We start from the raw sequence: 19,063 nt of genomic DNA, 5'->3' as shown, positions 1-19,063 counted from the left end.
TCAGCACACTGTGATCACTTTATCCACCCGGCTAGCCCGGTCGGCATAAAGAGTTGTACAATATTAAGAAAAAGCAAAAACCTTGGGAAAATAAAGCTATTTATAATCAAAAGTCGGATGCTTGAAAGAATTTAGTTTAAATGGCTGGGAATAATGAACCCTGGGGACTTCTTTTTAAACTTACAAGAAACAAACTGAATATTAATCATTTAATTAGTACAGTTGTTTCTGACAATAAGGAATCTTTTAATTGGCTTTCCGCTATCACAACAATAATTGACAGATTGTTTCTGGTTTACTGTGTTAGTGAGGACACAGTGCCGACCGGGCTAGCCGGGTGGGTAAAGTGCCTGCCTGGCAACCCAAAGGTCGCGGGTTCGATTCCCGCCTCGGGCTTGGATCAAAGTACTGCAAAAACCTTGGGAGGTGCATTATGGCCACAGAAGCCTATGCGCCAACAACTACCAAAAAAAAAAAAAAAAAAAAAAAGAGGACACAGTCATGCAGAATAAAGTTAGAGAAGAGAATATAAATTATATTGGCTGTCATGATACTGAATTATTCAGTATTATTGAACTTAGGATGGTATGTTCTAAGTTAAATGTAAAAAGAACACCTGGTCTTGATAAAATTGAAAATAATAGTATTGTTAAATTTGTTGAACTGTTTCCTGAGATAATGTTAAATATGTTTAATAAATGTTTCCTTTAGGATATATTCCCAAGGTCTTGGAAGACAACCCTTTTGAAGCTGCTTCATAAAACAGGGAAACCATTAACTGATCCGAGAGGTTATAGGCCTATATTGTTTCTTGCGAACCTCGGGAAGATTTTTGAACGGTTATTACTTATAAGACTTGAAACTTTATTTTGTACAAGGAAATTGGATTTTCCCTGTCAATACGGATTTAAAAAGAAATGTTCCACAGAGGATGCAATTCATGATCTTGTTGATTTTGCTACTTGTTCTAATTTTAAGTATGTCCTAGCCCTCTTCATAGATTTTGAAGGGGCTTTCAATACAGTTTGGTATCCCAGTGTTTTGAAATCTTTGAGAGCTTTGAATTGTCCTGATTTGCTGTTTAGGACAATCAGCAATTACTTATCAGATAGAAGAATTATAGTTAATTCTCAATGTTTGAAATTTGAGAGAGGAATTAATCGAGGGTGCCCACAGGGTTCAGTGTTGGGACCAATTTTTTGGAGTCTGGTCCTTAATACTTGGTTAGAACAAGACTGTGTGGATTGTCACAAGGGTGCATATGCAGACAACCTGGTGCTGTGTGTGTGCAGGGGAATTCCAGATGAGTAATTGAAGATAAACTCGAAGGGGTGGTTGGTAGCCTGATGAATTGGACTATGAATAATAAACTCAGAATTTCTTCAATTAAGACTGTAATGACATTATTGAAAGGTAAACTGGACTACAGGATATCACCCTGATTAATTATTAATAGTAACCAGATATGTTTGGTGTCTCAGGTCAAATACTTAGGGATTTTGTTGGATGAAAATTTATTTTTTACATCCCATTTGGAATATTTAAGTGGTAAGGTAAAGAAATACACAGCCTCTATAGTCCAGATTACCAGGAAAGACTGGGGTTAGGTAAAAGGGTCCTTAGCCTTTACTATAAGGCCATTTTTTTACTCATTGTAGTTTATGCTGCCTCTATCTGGTTTAAGCGTGTAAGCAATGTCAAGTTTAGAAATAAGCTGAATTCATTACAGTGTATTATGTTATTAACAACTCTGAGAGTGTGTAAGACAGTATCAACTAATGCCCTTCAGGTGCTTGCTGGGGCACTCTCCTTGGATTTGTATATTGTATATAGAGCTTTCAGTTACTTTTTAAGGAAGGGCAGACACGTTACAATCATGGGAATTACTAATAATATTTTGATTGATTGGAAGAGAGAGAGAGAAAAAATATTTTATTGAAGTTGACAGGAATATGATTTTTTTTTTTTTTTTTTTTTTTTGGTAGTTGTTGGCGCATCGGCTTCTGTGGCCATAATGCACCTCCCAAGGTTTTTGCAGTACTTCGATCCAAGCCCGAGGCGGGATTCGAACCCGCGACCTTTGGGTTGCCAGGCAGGCACTTTACCCACCCGGCTAGCCCGGTCGGCACAGGAATATGACAAGAACGTTGGAGCACCAGTGTGACTGGTGTTGTAACTAGGCTTTTTATTCCTGATGTATGTTTTAATATTGGAAATAAACAAAATAAATGGTTCTTTCCCTGCACGGAAGCCTCTTATATAATCATATGTAACTTAGGTTTGGAGGAGGATCCTTTCCGTATATGTAGATTAAGTGAAACATGGGAACATGTTTTTTATGATCGTCCTCTATATGAGGAATTTAGGCATAATTTAAGATCAGTTATACCAGATTTTAATCGAGGAGCTGAAGCTCAATGGGTGCAAGGTTCAGAGAATTTTTCAGTATTCCAGGAATTTTGTAGAAATGTATAAAAAAAAGGAAACAGCTATCTGTACTGGTTAATATAGATTGGAACTGTACACTTTCTTTTTTTTTCCCCACAACTTTGCTGGAGGATTTTTTTCCCTTCAATTACTTTTGCAGGCATCAGAAAGACAACTGAAGCGGGATTTAAACTCTTTTTTTTTTTTTTCTAATTATTATATTTTATTTTTTTTAATTAATTAATTTTTTATTTCTTTATTTATTATTTTAAATTAATTTATTTATTTATTTCTGTATTTATTTATTATTTTATTTATTTATTTTTTTTTTTTTTTTTGTGTAGGCATCAGAAAGAAAACTGATGTGGGACTTACCTTATGGATTTAGGGCATTTTTTTTTTTTTTTTTTTTTAGGCTTCCAGGTATGGGCAGCCTGGTAGCGGGATTGTTCGCATCCACCGGTATTGTACTACCTCCGGTGGGTGTGGGTGTTAGTGCAAACAGCACAGACAGTGAAGGAGACCCTGGCTGGGCTTCACGTACTAGGGATAGTCACCAGGTAACAGATAATCGGATGGTGCCTGCTCCCTGGTGGCAGAGAGGCCTGTTTTTTTTGTTTTTTTTGTTTTTTTTGTATAACATATTACATACACATTTTCACTACAGGCCCATTTGTAGAATACTTGAATACAGAATATACAGGTGGAGATGGACGTTAGTCTGGGTGCCAACCTCAGACAAGTACATATATAATATTATAAATATACCTTGGGAATATTTGTAGACTTTGCTGGTGCCTTTGATTCCATTCGTTGGGATAGTGTACTGATGATGTTGCGCATGACTAAATGTTCTTTTAATATTTTCTCTATAATTAAAGATTACTTTAGGGATTGCACAGTAACAGTTAAGTCGAATTTTGGATCAATTATGCATCATGTGACTCGAGGCTGTCCACAGGGATCTGTCTTTGGTCCTTTAATGTAGAACTTGATTTGGAAGATTGGCTCAAGAGAGAATTTGACAATTCACACACAATAGCTTATGCAGATGATATGGAATACTTGTGCATGAAAACTCCAGCATGGAGCTTAAAATGACATCTGGTAGAATATTGATTGAAAGAATTATGCAAATGGTGTAATTTACAAAGGTTGACAATTTCTACATCCAAAACTAAAATCATAATGTTGAATAGTAAATTGGCTCTTAGGTGACCTCCCTCATATAGTTGAATGGTATTTCCTTACAGCAGGTTTTAATGATTAAATATTTGGGAATATGTTTTGAACATAAGCAATGAAATCACAACTAAATTAATTCTTGCTCTTCATCTGGACCAAAAAAAAAGCATTTGCAATGTTTTGTGTGAGTGGTGCATAAGTTGAATGTATTTTATAAGTTCACATGGTTCCAGATTTATGGAACACCCCGCATAGTTATAAATACATACACTTCTTAGCTCAGAGTGATGGGAAAGAAAATGAGAGAGAAAGAGCCAATGAAAGTGAATAACACCAGGTCTAATAAACAGATTCGTGGGTTAGGTTAGCTACTTCAGTGAATAAAAGGTGAAAAATAGAAAAATGAGTTGAGTCCAAAACAAGACACAGTGCAGGGCACCAACAGTGGTGAATTTTTGAAATTGGGCAGGTAATGTGCTGTTTATTTTGCAAAAATGATTGGGCATGCAAGTTGAGGGAAGGTTTTTGAAATGCACTCAGGGAACTTAATGGGTACATATGCATGTTTTTGTTGCTGCTAGTGGAATAATGAAATGAAACTATCTTACTTTTATCTTTAAGCACAAATGATATAGGTTTCTGACTTCTACTCAGGATCTTGGTTCAATTTCGACAGAGAGTACATGAATGAATGATTGTAGATGTCGGGAAGAAAAGCCAATGTCAATTGTTGAAAATCAATAACATAAGTCAGAGATTCAATGTTTGCCAAATTGATAGAAAAAGAATTATATTATTTACTAGCTCAGTTCAAAATTGTGGGGATGCATCAGGTGAAAAACATACTAGAGCACATGATAAATATATGATTACTTCACTGCTCATCCAAACATTGTAAACATGATACAATGATAAAGTTTTTTGAGAGATAATGGTAAAGATTCTTCTGTCCATACATGATAGAAGAATCTAATTTATTCCTGTAGTGGTTAAGCTATTAGCATTAACAGAGGGATATGAAGCAAGAAAGCAAGCTTATACAGCATCATCCAAAAAAAAAAAAAAAAAACTTCCCATTTCACCCATCGGATCACTCCAAATGTTTGTCTAGTTCAGCCTTAAATTTATTTAAGCTATCAACTTCCACAACAACAGATGGAAGTCTGTTCCAGCAATCAACCACCCGCTGGCTAAAGGCAAACTTCTGCACATCTATTTTACAACCGTCCCTCCTCGTCAACTTGGTTTGGATTTTTATTGGCACATTAGCAACTAAGGCTATAATGTGCCCCTCATCAGCACTGAGCCTGCTCAAACCATACAAGGCCTTATACACCTCGATCAGATCACCTTGCAGGTGCCTAGTCTACAGATGCTGCAACTTTTAGAACTTAAGCCTTTCTTTGTAAGTGCACCCCTTTGTTCCTCTCACCAATCCTGTTGCCCTTCTCTGTACTCGTTCTAACAACTCTACATCCTTCCTAAAATGAGGCCTCCAGGCCTATATTACAAACCTCAAGGTGTCGTTTGACCATTGCCTAATTTTTTATGCAAAGGGATAATCACCTCCTTGTCTCTGCTAGCAAAATTCCTATATATCATGGACAAGACTGCATGAGCTGCTTTGGCAGCCCGTCTGCACTCCTCAGAGAGCTTCATATCTGATTGAACAATTACCCCGAGGTCTTTTCCATTCTCCACCTCACTGAGTGGAATACCACACAGTTGGTATGTTTCTCTTGGGTTACTGCTACCCATATGGAGTACTTTGCATTTGTCAATGTTAAACTTCAGTTGCCACTTCTGAGCCCATCTGCCTAATTTTTGTAGATCCTGTTGCAATAGCATACTGTTTTTACTGTCATTAACAACCCTGCCAAACTTTGTATCATCTGCAAACTTGGACATTAAGTCTGATATACCTTCATCGATATCGATAAATACACAAAAAAAAAATGGGTCCAGCACAAACCCTGGGGGACTACACTAATAACATTAATCCACGTAGAGTAGGGTCCATTTATTACCACTCTCTGCCATCTCCCACTCAACTATCCATTTATCCATTGCAGTAACTTGCCCTTAATGCCATACAGCTCCAATTTGTACAGCTGTCTTCCATATGCAACAGCATCAAAACCTTTCCTGAAATCCAAGTATATAATATCAAAATTATTTTTTGCATCCAGTTCCTTTGTGACCAAATTGTAGTATCCAATCAAATTGATCAGACAAGACTTGCCCTTAACAAACCCATGCTGTGTGTGAACTATTACTGTTGTCTTGTCTAGGTGATCCTGTATTATCTCTTTAACCAGTAACACCATTATTTTCTCCAGAACAGAAGTTAAACTAACAGGTCTATAATTATTTCTATCACCCCCCCTTTGTGAATTGGGGATACATTTGCACATCTCCAGTCCATGGGGACCTCCTCTGACTCTAAGGATGCTCTCATAATTATGGCTAAGGGTTTGCTTACTGCCTCCTTCATTATAACTGGATAGATTACATTTGGCCTAGGTGCTTTTTTTTATGTTTAACTTCAACAATTTCTCCTCCACTTTGCTCTCAGTTATTACGAAACACTTATCTCCCTGTTAGAATTTGATAATTGTTTGTTTATTATTTGGTTTTTAGGAGCATTAGCAACTAAGGCCATATTGCTCCGGGAATATGCAGTGGTCATTCCCTGACCTTTTCACTTCCTCCGTATTCTGTGGTGACTGGCTCGAACCTGGGTCTAATCAAGAAGCATGTGCTATGCACTGCTGCTCCTTCCCACCTGGCTACGAAGGCGCCACAGAATTTGATAAACGTCTGGCATTCCCCTCCCTGAATAACTCCTCATGTGTGAATGTAGATGCAAAATACTCATTCAGTTTATCAGCTACTTAAGTAGGATCATTAATAGATGAACCATCTATGTTAAGTGGACCAATCTGAGTCATTCCCTTCCTTTAGAGTTTACACAAGTAAAGAAATCTTTGTTGTTTTTCTTTGCATTCTTTGCTAAAGATTTCTCGTAATCTGCTTTCGTCTGCCTAACCTTTGTGACTTGATTACAGACTAGCATATATCTGCCGTAGACTTCTGTGTCGCCTGATAATCTATATGCATCCCATGCATTTTTCTTTTCTGCCACGGGCCTCATTAATTCATCTGACCTCCATTTAGGCCTGAACCTTAAACAGTATTTCTTATTTGGTATGAAAAGCCTAGTAGCCTCCAAGACTAAGTCCCTGAAGCCTTCCCATTTAGAATTCACCATTGGGAACATCATCAGTTGATCCCACTGTATAGATTTTAAAAACTGTCTGAGACCAGTGTAGTCACCTTTACAAAAACAAAAACCCTTCCCTTTACCCTTGATGGTAGTTACATCTTTAAGTAAAAATCCCACATCAGCACACTGTGATCACTGTCACCTAGTGGTTCTTTTATCTGCAAATTCTTAATGCGTGAATAATCACTGCTGATAGTATTACTCCCTCTGGTTACCCCTCGAACATGTTGCTGTAGAAAACAATCTTCCAATAAATCCATAAAAGTCTTGCTAGTGTGCAAATGACCAACCCACAAGTTCCAGTCAATATCTGGAAAGTTAAAATCCCCCATTACAAGACATTCTGATTTACTGGCCCATTCTATTTCTCTGCACAACTGTTCATTGTACTCATCAGTGTCATTAGGCCTAAAACATACTCCTACTCTCATTTTCCCTTTCCTAGTGTTAATGTCACACCAAACAGACTCAACATTTCACTGTCCACCTGTGTAAACTGGATGCGCGCACTTAGATTTTATGTTTCTTAACTAACTGCATAACCCCTCTTACCTTCCTATCCTGTCTGTCCTTTCTGTGCTCCCCAAATTCCAATTCTGCACCTTATATCTGTGTGACACCATGTCTCTGATATCTCAACAATATCTGCCTTTGATGTCTTGATCAACACTTCAAATTCATCAATTTTATTTACTATACTTCTAGCATTAATGTACATGCACTTGTTCTTACTCTTAGTTACCCTAACACAGCCCATATATTTACTTGTTCCATGATGACTTCCAGCAGCTCTTGAAGTCCCTAGCTACTTGCTCTCTAGGCTGCTGTTAATTCTGATAGAAGCAGTGCAAGAATCACTTTTGCCTCTGCCTGCGGCTACCGTTAATCTTTTAGTCTGTGAACCCCCCCCCCCAATCTAGCAGTTTTTCGACCCACCTAACACTGCCTCAATAGCATCAACAAATATTCTTGCACCCTTTCTATTTGTGTATCCCATCCCTGTAGAAGCAGTCTCTCCTGTTAGCAAGCACAGACCACGGTGAAAAAAATTCTACCCCGTGAGCTTTGCACAATCTCTCCAGGGCCAAATTGATTGACAAGGCTCTCATCATATACTCCCTCCTATCCTGTCTGGGCAGAATTACAGACATTTTCAAATTTAACCCTAACTCGCAACTTTTTTCCAGCATTGACCTGTACTTGCACAAAGTACTTTGCACAAGTACAAAGTACTTTGTGTACTTCAACATCGTTATACAGTACAGCATCGAAATAAAGAACACATTCATAAAGTGAGCCATTTTAAACTATTTCTTAATTCTTTTCACAACAATATTAAGTGCAGAACACAGTGCACTAGTTCCCACCAGCTTGTGTGACTTATTTTGCATGCAAGCTAGAAAATTGACAATCTACAAAAAGCACAACACAATAAACCATGTAAGAAAGACAGTGGTTAATGATGTGAAATTAAGATAATTTATATATTAAAAGGTTCACTTATAAGCAAACTATGCAAGAAACAGTATACAAGAAACAGTATCTTCAAATATCAATGGAGAATTCAAATAGCAGCTTATTGAAGGCAGTTTCAAAATTAATTGAGGCTGTGATGTGATGTGGTCATGACAGGAAAATTCGCTATTCTGAGGCATTAACCCAAGTGAAATATAATTTAACACCAGAATAATGATAAGACTAATGCAGTATATTTATATATAATACAAATAACAAAACCATTTAACAGTCTCACCTGAAAATCATTGCTTTGATTTTTCTGATAGTGAAACCAAAGCAATGATAAATGATGCTCTTACGTATGGTATTCTAAGATAAAGCAGTTTAGGTTAGTTAATCCGAAATTATAAAATTAGAAAAGTTAATCATAATGATTAATAACACACGCACACACACACACGCACGCACACACACACACACACACACACACACACACACACACACACACACACACACACACACACACACACACACACACACACACAAACACACACACACACACACACACACACCTTTTGAGGTATTTTGGTGACACTATTAAAGATCTAAAATTGCACCACAGTTATCTTTTCTTTGTCGCAGAAATAAAATATCGCATTTATAATATATCATGTACATTTTTATAATGAAGATATCAAAAAACACATCATGATTCAATTGTAAAACTGTTCAGGGCATAAACACTTGTTTATACCCTGAACAGCAGGTAATATGCAAAACAAACAATGGCAGTACCCAGTTCGTAAACCTACTTGCAAAATTTCCAATTACAGGACTATTTATTGAGATATTAGCTCTGAAGTGCTTTAGTAGTTTTTTATTTATAACAAGTTTTATAATATTTAGTATAAATGTATAATATATACAAGATACACATCAAAACTGTGTGATTTCCTTTTTAGCAAATTATAGTACAGTGTAGACAAAAATAAGTTCCATGTATTCAGTGCCCACTCAATTAAAACAGTATCCCTGGTGTAGTTTACTTTTAGCACCATTACTATTGCTATTGGTACAGTAGTAGGGGAGTGGATATAGAATAAATACAACATAAAACAGTTTGCCTTTTATTATAAGAATGTAAATTAAATAAAAATGCAGACTCTAAATATATATATTTTTTTGATTTTAGATCAGCAAATTTCTTAACTACACTTGATACCTATATTTTGAGTTAGTTCATTTTCTATTGTCAAAATAACTAGTGAACTCAATCATTCTTGTGACACAATGGAATAAACATAGCTCTCAATATTCTAGAAATATTAAAATTCTGATTGAAATATAAAAAGTTACAGAAAAAAAAAAAAAAAAAAAAAAAAAAATATATATATATATATATATATTAGAAATACATAATGGAAACATAAAAAAATAGGCAAAACATGTATATTTTGTGTCTCCAAGCACTTGGCACCCTTTAAATCGTAGTCCCTCGCAACTGCTCAGTAAACCGTTACCTTGAGCAGGCTCTGATAATCCCAAATAGAAACCTGTGATCTTGTCTAGAAATCTGAGTGCTATTAAAGATAAACATGGATGAAACAGACTCATTTGTGCAAGAAATAACACAGGAAGGACTAAGTTTTAGATGGACTGAAGTTAACCAAGTTATTTTGCCTTCACTGAAGAATTATGTGGAGATCAGCATTAAATATTTTGAAAAATTCTTGATATATAAATTTTATTTTAAAAAAGTATTGAGGTTCACAGAGTCTCCAATCACTTAACACCCAGGGCAACAGCCCACTCACCTTGCGTATGTCACAGCCTGTGTCGTGGCAGTGTTTAGATTTCATCACTGCTAATCACTTGAGCAAGAATTTTTTTCCTTTTTTCCTGGTATTCTTTTTTAGAGAATCATGTAATTTTTGAAGGAAGAATAACAGGTGATTCATGTAATTTTAAACCAGCTACAGAGGCTGATTATGAAGATCACTTAATTGGGTATTGGATAAGATAATAGCAACTACATAGTTGCCATTATCTCACACCTCTATTATCTCATTACCTCTCCAATAAGATAATGAGGAGAGTGAGATTATGATGCAAGAATGAACTAGTCATATATTGAAGAATGTGCAAAAACAGAACTGCATTTTGGTATGCTGCTTGTATATGATAACAAAGGTGATGATGGTTAGTCATACCACTTACCTTACATCTTCATCTGTTAGTGTTTTTTTGGTCAAATGCTCAAGAAGTTTGTCCATTGGTTGTTTGAAGCAAACTTGCATTGTTTCAGAGACAATTGAAAAAAAAGTAGCCCTATATAATAAGGAAATTAGCGAAAAAAATTTCAGCAATTTCATTTTACTAATAGCAATATGTTTAACAAGCTTAACAAATTTTTATATTATTAGTAATCATTAGACACAATTCATTTAAAGGAAAGATAATTAATTGGTTATCATATTAAAAAATTCCTAATATGGTCATAAAAATTAATGATAAGTGCAACTAGAAAACTGTATACACTAGAAGGACTTCCCATCCCCATATTTAATTCTAGCCTGCTTAAAAAACAAGTCTTTTTAATGTGGAGCAAGTTCTTCCATTTAGGGCTAACTTTGCTATTTTCAAACCAACGCTTTTTTTTTTTTAATAAACAACAATATACTCAAATTACAGCAATTTATTCAAAAAAGTAATGCAACACAGAGTAACTTATTGAAAAGAGGAATTTGGCTCTGAGTGAGGAAAACTAAAACCATCTTAAAAAGATTTATCTTCTTCATATACTAAAAAATAAGGGGACAAAAACATTCCTTCAGCATGTCTTCATTATGACTTTTTTTTTAAAACTTTTATGAAATCCTAACAATCCATTTTACTCTTTAAGCACTTATAAATAATCCAGGTATTGTTCATTTTAAGATCATAAGCACCTTTTTTAATATTATTTTGTGCATATGAATAAGGATCTGCAGATGTGTTCAAGCTCCTCCATGTCATTCTTATGACCAATAAGATAACAAATAAGAATAAGGAACAAAAACTTCAAAATTGAAGACATTTCCAGTAGAAAATTCACATGTATAAAGGGCACAGACACACAGTTAAAAAAAAAATAGGAAAGATAATATAATATGAGCAGAGGTGTGTTATCTTCTGGTACAAATGCTATAGGTGCACCTGTGCATAGACCTCATGGGGGTGAGGCCACAAAAGGAATAGTAAAAAATGAAAAAGCTATATAAAAAATAATAATAATAAAATAAATTATGAAGCTCGTGATCATACACTACTAAAAGCAGCAAAATAATAAATACAGGTAGAGCCAGCTTTACAATGCTTTAATTTATGCCATTTCAAATTTAAAACATTTAAAACAGCCTTTTAAAATAATAATGAAAAAAAAAATATATATATATATAAATAAAATTTGAAAGTGCAACCATAAATGCAGCAGAGGATTGTTATTGTTACTGTTGTTGTTATTTTTGGTGCAAAGGCTGCTTAGGCCATATTGTGCCTATCAGTTATATGAAAATTATCAATGGTGACTGTTATGGAAACAGTCAGAGACAATCATATAATTTTATTTGATTGTCTTAATTTTATTTGATTTATTTGAACTCGAAGGGATTAGCATTGTTGCCTACGATATGAGAGAGTTTTAGAGATTCTTTTAGATTTGGAAGGAAGCTGAATGAGCATTGCCGAGCATGTTTGTACAGAGTGCATTCAACAAGAATGTGCTTCACTGTGAGCTGACAGTTGCATTGAAAATGCTGTGGAGGATCATTTCCTGTGAGGAGAAATAGGTGAGTAAACTGGCTGTGACCAATTCGTGCTCTGACTAAGATTACTTCTTCCTTTCTGTTAGTACGAAAACTAGAGGTCCATAACTGTGGTTCTGGTTTTATTTGCAATAACTTATTATCCGTTTGAGCTTGCCATAGAAGTGTCCATTGTTCCTTACATATCCTTCGTATCATAGGTCTGTAATCAACATATGGAATGCAAAAACCTGAAGATGATGGGTTAGATGGATGTTTTGCGGCATAGTCTGCACATTAGTGGGATCCAGCAGAAGATAACTACTTGCTGGCGTTCCTGAATAAGAATCATCTTACTTCTTATGGTTTTTATTAAAGGATTGGTTGGTGAGGAGGTGTTTTGTAGGGCTACTAGTGTACTCTGTGCGTCCGTATATATTATACTTTTTTTAATGGAGCAATGGACAATATTTTCTACGGCAAGCTTGATGGCGAATAACTCAGCTGTATAACTGCTGCATTCAGTAAGCAGAGATACAAAGATGGTGTTAAAAGGGAAAGCTGCTGCAGCACCTACTCCACTATCAGACTTTGATCCATCTGTGTATATTTTCGTGAAATGCGGATAATTTTGTGTGTGAGCAGTATGAAGTTGTTGCACGTTAATATTTGCAAGGGAATCTTTTCCCCAGTTTAGGAAGTAATTGTGACAGGATGGATTAATACAGGACCATGGGGGAACTGAAGTGTTTGGATCTTGGAGGACTTTTTCAAAGTGTACATTCCAGCTTTCTGATAGAGCCTGCAATCTGATGCCAGTACGTTGAACTGTTCTGGGTTTATTTCAAACCATGGATCACTAAGTAAAGGCCAAATGGGATGGGTAGGCATGCTTTGAATTTTAGCAGCATAATTCAGAAGTAACTCCTTTCTTCTGAGGCAGAGTGGAATTTCATGGGCTTCAGTGTAGAGACTTTGTACTGGCGATGTTCTATAAACACCTGTTGCAATCCTGAGGGCAGAATGTTGAATAGGAGCAAGCCGTACTAGACACTCTCCCTAGCAGAGTCATAGACTGGGCCCCATAATCAAGACGAGATCTAATTAGAGTTCCATACAGGTGAAGTAAGGTGTAATGGTCTGCACCCCATGTTGTAGAAGAAAGAACTCTGAGAATGTTCATTTTTTTCTGGCAGGTTGTCCGGAGATATTTGATATGTTCTAAAAAATTAAGTTTCCTATCAAAAATTAGACCAAGGAGGCGAATGCTACTCATAACTGAGATAGGATGATTTGTCAGGTGTAGCTCTGGGTCAGTATGCATCCCTCGTTTGTTACAATAGTGAATGGCACTAGATTTTTGATGAGATAGTCGGTAACCATTCTGTGCCATCCATAGTTCAATATTGTTTAGTGAGATTTGTAGTTGCCTTTCAATGAAGTTCATATTCAGTGAACTGCAGGAAATAGTCATCGGCATAGAGATATGAGTTCACAGTGTTGGGAATACATTTGGTAATATGATTTATTCTCAATGCAAATAAAGTAGCACCGAGAACTGAGCCCTGTGGGACTCCTTCCTCTTGTATATAGATTTGCGAGAAGACTTGTCTATAGCGAACTTGAAAAGATCTACACTGAAGGAAGTTTTGTATGTAGCATGGTAAGTGGCCTCTCAGGTCAAGGGAATGAAGATCTTTCAAGATACCAAAATGCCAGGTGGTGTCAAAGGCCTTCTCTATGTCAAGGCAGACCATGACAAGATGTTCATTTCGGATAAATGCATTCCTGATATTTGTTTCAGCTTTGACCATAAGATCTAGGGATGAGCGATTTTTTCTGAAACCAAACTGGTTATCAGAGATTAGATGTTTTGAATCTAGATACCATGTTAATCGGCAGTGTATAATTTTTTCTAAAGTTTTACTCAAGCAACTGGTAAGAGAAATGGGTCTATAATTGTGAGGGATAGAATGATCTTTCCCTGGTTTGGGAATTGCCAGTACATAGGAGTGATGCCAGCGAGTGGGGTATGCATGTTCAATAAATATACAGTTGTAAAAGGTTAGCAGCAAGGATAATGATTTATTGTCTAAGTGTTGAAGCATTATGTAATACACTCTGTCAGGACCAGCAGCACTGTTCTTTGAGGAAAATATATAGCTTCTTGAAGTTCAATCATAGTAAGTGTCTGATTGAATGGTAGAGAAGCAGTGGTTTTGAAGTTAAATTTTGATTTTTCGGCTGAAGCTTTGATCTTCTGAAATGACGGATCATATGAGGTCGAGGCAGACAATTGGGAGAATACTGTCCCTAGAGTATTCGCAATCTCTACAGGAGTACAGAGCTCCTGTCCATTCCAGTTGAATATTGGCAAGGATAATGGAGGAAATTTGCCATTTAGCTGTCTTATTTTTTTCCATATTATTCTTACATCAGTATTTTTATTTTTATTGAAGTTGCAAATCGGATCCAAGAGTTTTTTTTAGCTTTCTTTCTGACGTGTTGGGCTTTGGCTCTGAGTTTCTTAAAATTTATAAGATTATTGGTAGTACGGTATTTGCGGAATATATTCCACGCTTGGTTTTTTTCTTTTTTGGCATTCTTACATTCTTCATTCCACCAATAGTTTATGGGTCTATAGATGTCTGACCGTGAGTGTGGGATGGCAATAGATGCAGCTGCTAGAATTTCTTTGGTGATATGATCAGTGGCTGTGTCAATTGGGAAAGATTCAATGATCTGTTTATCAAATGAAACACGAGGGGTATACTTGGCCCAATCTGCCTTGGAAAATTTCCATTTTATGTGGTTTTTTGCAGTTGAAGAGTGTGATGTTTGGATTTTTTTACAGATTAATGGGTAGTGGTCACTGTTTAGTGGATCATCTAGAGCTGTCCACTCAATATTAGGAAAGAGGATCGGAGAGCATATAGATAGATCTATTGCAGACACTGTTCCTGTTGGGAGATGGATGTAAGTTGGTGAACAAGTATTTAGGATGGTTAAGTTTTGTCTGTCAATTAGCATTTCAATGAGTTGCCCTTGTCCATCTGCATTGGGAGAACCCCAAAATGGATGGTGTCCATTGAAGTCACCCAATAAACAGAAAGGGGTTGGCAACTGCAGGATAAGATTTTCAAGTTCGTGTTTGTTATTTGGTTTTTAGGAGCATTAGCAACTAAGGCCATATTGCTCCGGGAATATGTGGTGGTCATTCCCTGACCTTTCCACATTCTCCGTATTTGGTGGTGATGTACTTGAACCCTGGTCTAATCAAGAAGCGTGTGCTACGCACTGCTGTTCCTTCCCACCTGGCTAAGAAGGCGCCTTCAAGTTCATGAATAGTACAAGGATGATTGGGTGGTAGATAGATCGAAACAAGAGTCAGAGTGATGCCAATTGCTATTCGCATAGCAACGGCTTCTATAGAGATTTGTAAAGAAATGCATCTGCATGGGACTCACGAATCTATGAGAATGGCTACTCCACCACGAGCATTATTTGCAACAGGTCTATCTTGTCTGAAAAGAGTACAGTTTTTTATCAAGGGAGATACCTGAGGCAATCAGCAGATGCCCACTGGATTATGCTGCAGTTTGGGAATTATGTCATATATGTCATCAATATTGCTCCTAAAGCCTCTACAATTCCATTGGACAATGTTCATTGTTTCAATTTAGATGAACTGAATCTGACTGCTGCTTTTTGGAAGTCTGTTTGACATGGTCAATTTTAATCTTATCTCTTTTTGAGAAAACAGGTCTTGTGTCTAATGCATCCTCTGGATGTACCTCCAGAATGGTTTCGGTATTATCTTGACTGGAAATTTCATTAGTATCCATAAGGGAGGAGTCAAATGTCTGTTTTCGATTAGAATCTGCATTATCTGCTTGGACGGATCTTACAGGAGCTGCATCGGCAGAAGGTGGTATTGTGACTGGTGTGTTGTTAGCTCTGCTAGAAATCTGTTGCTTTGAAGGTTGAGGTACAGAACTGAGCAGGGAATGAGCCCATTCCGAAATAGAGATATTTGGAGGTATTGATGTATCAGTCTGGACTGATACTGAATGAAACTTTTTAGAGGCTTCAGCATACGTGCGTCTAGGTGTCATTAGTTGTATTTGCTTTCTTGCTTCTGGGAATGAAACTTTCTTTTGTATTTTATATTTCTGGATTTTTTTCTCATATTTCCATTGTTCACAATTTTTAGAAAAGGTCGGATGGTTGCCTTTACAATTGGGGCAGAGCGGAGCCTGGGCTTTACAGTCAGCCTGGGAATGATCTTTTGAACCACAGTTAGGACATACGGGGGTCTCCTCGACAGACTGTTTGTTAGTGTCCGAATTTCTGACACTTGTAACATCTTATTGGGTTCGGAATATATGGGCGAATGCAACAATGCAAATACCCTGCTTTTACTGATGAAGGTAAATTAGGCGAGCTGAATGTCAAGATTATGCTGCGAGTTGGAAGGAGTTCGCCCTCTATTTTCAGAGTCAAGAAAAGTTTATCGCCAGCAATTTACTGCCGCGTCAGTTTACCGCATAAACAATTTACCGCCGCATCAGTTTATCGCCAGCAATTTACCGCCGCGTCAGTTTATCGCATTTTACCATCTAGAAGCAATGAGGTGTGTTTGGTCAAATCATAAAAAGTTATTTTTTATTTAAGTTTCTGCCTTAAGCTATGATTGGCATATTTTTGGAATTCTATGAACTGTGAGGGAATAGTACGGAAATAAAAAAAACACATGTATGGAAATATGTAATTTAATAGGTAGATTATGTGTTTTAATAGTTACATGTATCACAAAAATAGTAAAAAATCCATTATTTGAACAATATAACAATTGGTTGATTTTAAACTAAACTAATTATAACATTATGTATGTCATAGTACACTGCAAAAATTCAAAATGAATGTTTATGCAATCTTCAAAAACAGTCATGTTGGGATAATTAATTACTAAGAAACTGTAATATTTACAACACAGTATGTAAATTATTAATAAGAAATATTATGCGCTATACCTCTTAGATAATCAACAATATCACCCCATTCATCGTATGCACTAACAAGCCTTTTAATTTGTTCATCACAATCGCGATACTTCTTTTTTTGGTTGCCCTGATCACTTCCACTTAAATATTGTTCAATGCGCATTTCGTTAATACTTTGTTCTTTTTTAATGCAATCGATAAATTATAAATGTTGGGATGATAAGCAGCGACTTGTTCCTCAAATCCTCTGTGCCACCCTTATGATTAATGGGTAGTGGTCACTGTTTAGTGGTCACTATTTATTCGTTCTTGGTAATCCTTCAAGAACAAGCTGGCATACGTTTCACATTTCATGGGAATACTTTGGTGGTCGACGAAGATATCATCTGGTTGGGCATCCAATCCATGTATCCTCAAAATAATCAACAACTTCTTGCGATTCTGGAGGAAAAACACCATTTTCACACAAACGTTCAAAAACGACCGTCACAATTGGAGTGGGCACAAATGCAATTGCTGCCAAAATTCGCATATTTAAAGCAAAATTAGAATCAGTTTCATAACATTGTTTCAATCCATTATTCTGAATGGAATGAAAAATACATTGTGAAAAGTGGAAAAAACAACCCCGTTGAAAAGCGTCAGGGAAAACTCTTCTGCAAGCATTCATCATCACCGTCTCAAAATCTATAGTTATTGATTGCGGGGACATAGCCAGTTCCAATACATACGTTTCCTCAGACTTGTTAGACAATAATGCATAAATGTCTTTGAATTTTGACTTTGAATCCATGTATCGTATACAGCTGATAAAAAAGTAAGGGAACAGTTTTGAAAGTCCCATCGGCATACCAGTGTTCACTTCACACTAACAACTGCAAATTTCTTTTTGTACTGAAAATTAACATACGATTATCCTTGGGTCCAGAATCAAATTGTAGAAACAATTCTCCATTGCATGATGTTTTATATTCTTCTGTAAAAACTATGTCTCTACGATGCGTTGGAAGAACTGGGACATCAAAATTTCGGTTTCTTATATTTCGGATCGTTCATTTCATTGTATCTACACTTGGAAGCTTAGGGGCTGCTGCTTGGCTACAGTTTCTCGAAACATTTGAAATAATACTATGAGGCGTATTATTTGTTGTTTCTGCATAAGTTTGAATGGTATCAAGAAGTTGTGCTGCCTCAACTTCTGCTGCGTCTCCACAATGATTGTGCTCCTTCAATGTTTTAACGATGGTGTTATTTACCGTAGTAACGCGAGCGGCACATTTGGTTTTTCAGTAATTTTGACACTTCCAATGAATTTTTGTTTCATTTTGCCTGTCTTTATAAAACAAATGTCCACTAAAGCACAATTTCAGTTTTCCTTTTTCTGATTTCAAAAATTCCACCGACATGGTGCGTTCACAAACTCAAAAGGATGAAAAATAAACTCAAAATAATTAAATGTTGTGATGGTAAGAGATTATAAATATATAAGTACCTCCCTAATCGGCATGCCCTACCTCCACTCCCCTAAAACATGCTACTTAAGTTAAAGGAATTAAGTAGGTACCTACCTAATTCCAATTTTGGAAAATAACAGGCAATTAAATTAAAGCACCTGCAATGGTATGTATTTCTAGGAAATGTATACCTAGCATATAACTTCCATTTTTAACTGCACTTTCCTGGTTCTAATAGTAACTAATAGTTTCCTGGTTCAAAAACTGGGAATTCATAATGCAAAAATTACTGGTGAGGCGCTAGTGCCAATACTGCAGGTGCTGAGGAATATTCTCCCATATTCCAAAAGTTAATGGATGAAGGCTGCTACACCCCCAACTTGATCTTTAATGCTGATGAAATGGGGCTGTAGTGGAAGATGCCTGGTAGGACATATATAGCCTGTGAAGAGAAGTCTACCCCTGGTT

The 19,063-nt window shown here is 36.4% G+C and overlaps 1 protein-coding gene across 1 annotated transcript in view; it reads right to left on the bottom strand.

Annotated features, from left to right (window-relative positions):
• LOC150086500 (dynein axonemal heavy chain 3-like) overlaps window positions 1-19,063 on the bottom strand; it is a 544,757-nt gene that overhangs the window by 252,160 nt on the left and 273,534 nt on the right. Inside the window, exon 47 of the mRNA XM_090372184.1 lies at window positions 10,574-10,684. Within this exon, the coding sequence (XP_090228310.1) occupies window positions 10,574-10,684 (111 nt within the window). The remainder of the gene's footprint in view (window positions 1-10,573; window positions 10,685-19,063) is intronic.

This window comes from Mastigoproctus giganteus, chromosome 4 (assembly GCF_048544385.1).
Source record: "Mastigoproctus giganteus isolate SK-2022 chromosome 4, ASM4854438v1, whole genome shotgun sequence".
Taxonomy (NCBI): domain Eukaryota; kingdom Metazoa; phylum Arthropoda; class Arachnida; order Uropygi; family Thelyphonidae; genus Mastigoproctus; species Mastigoproctus giganteus.
The sequence above is the reverse complement of the archived record's forward strand: the minus strand, read 5'-3'. Positions and strand labels throughout refer to the sequence as shown.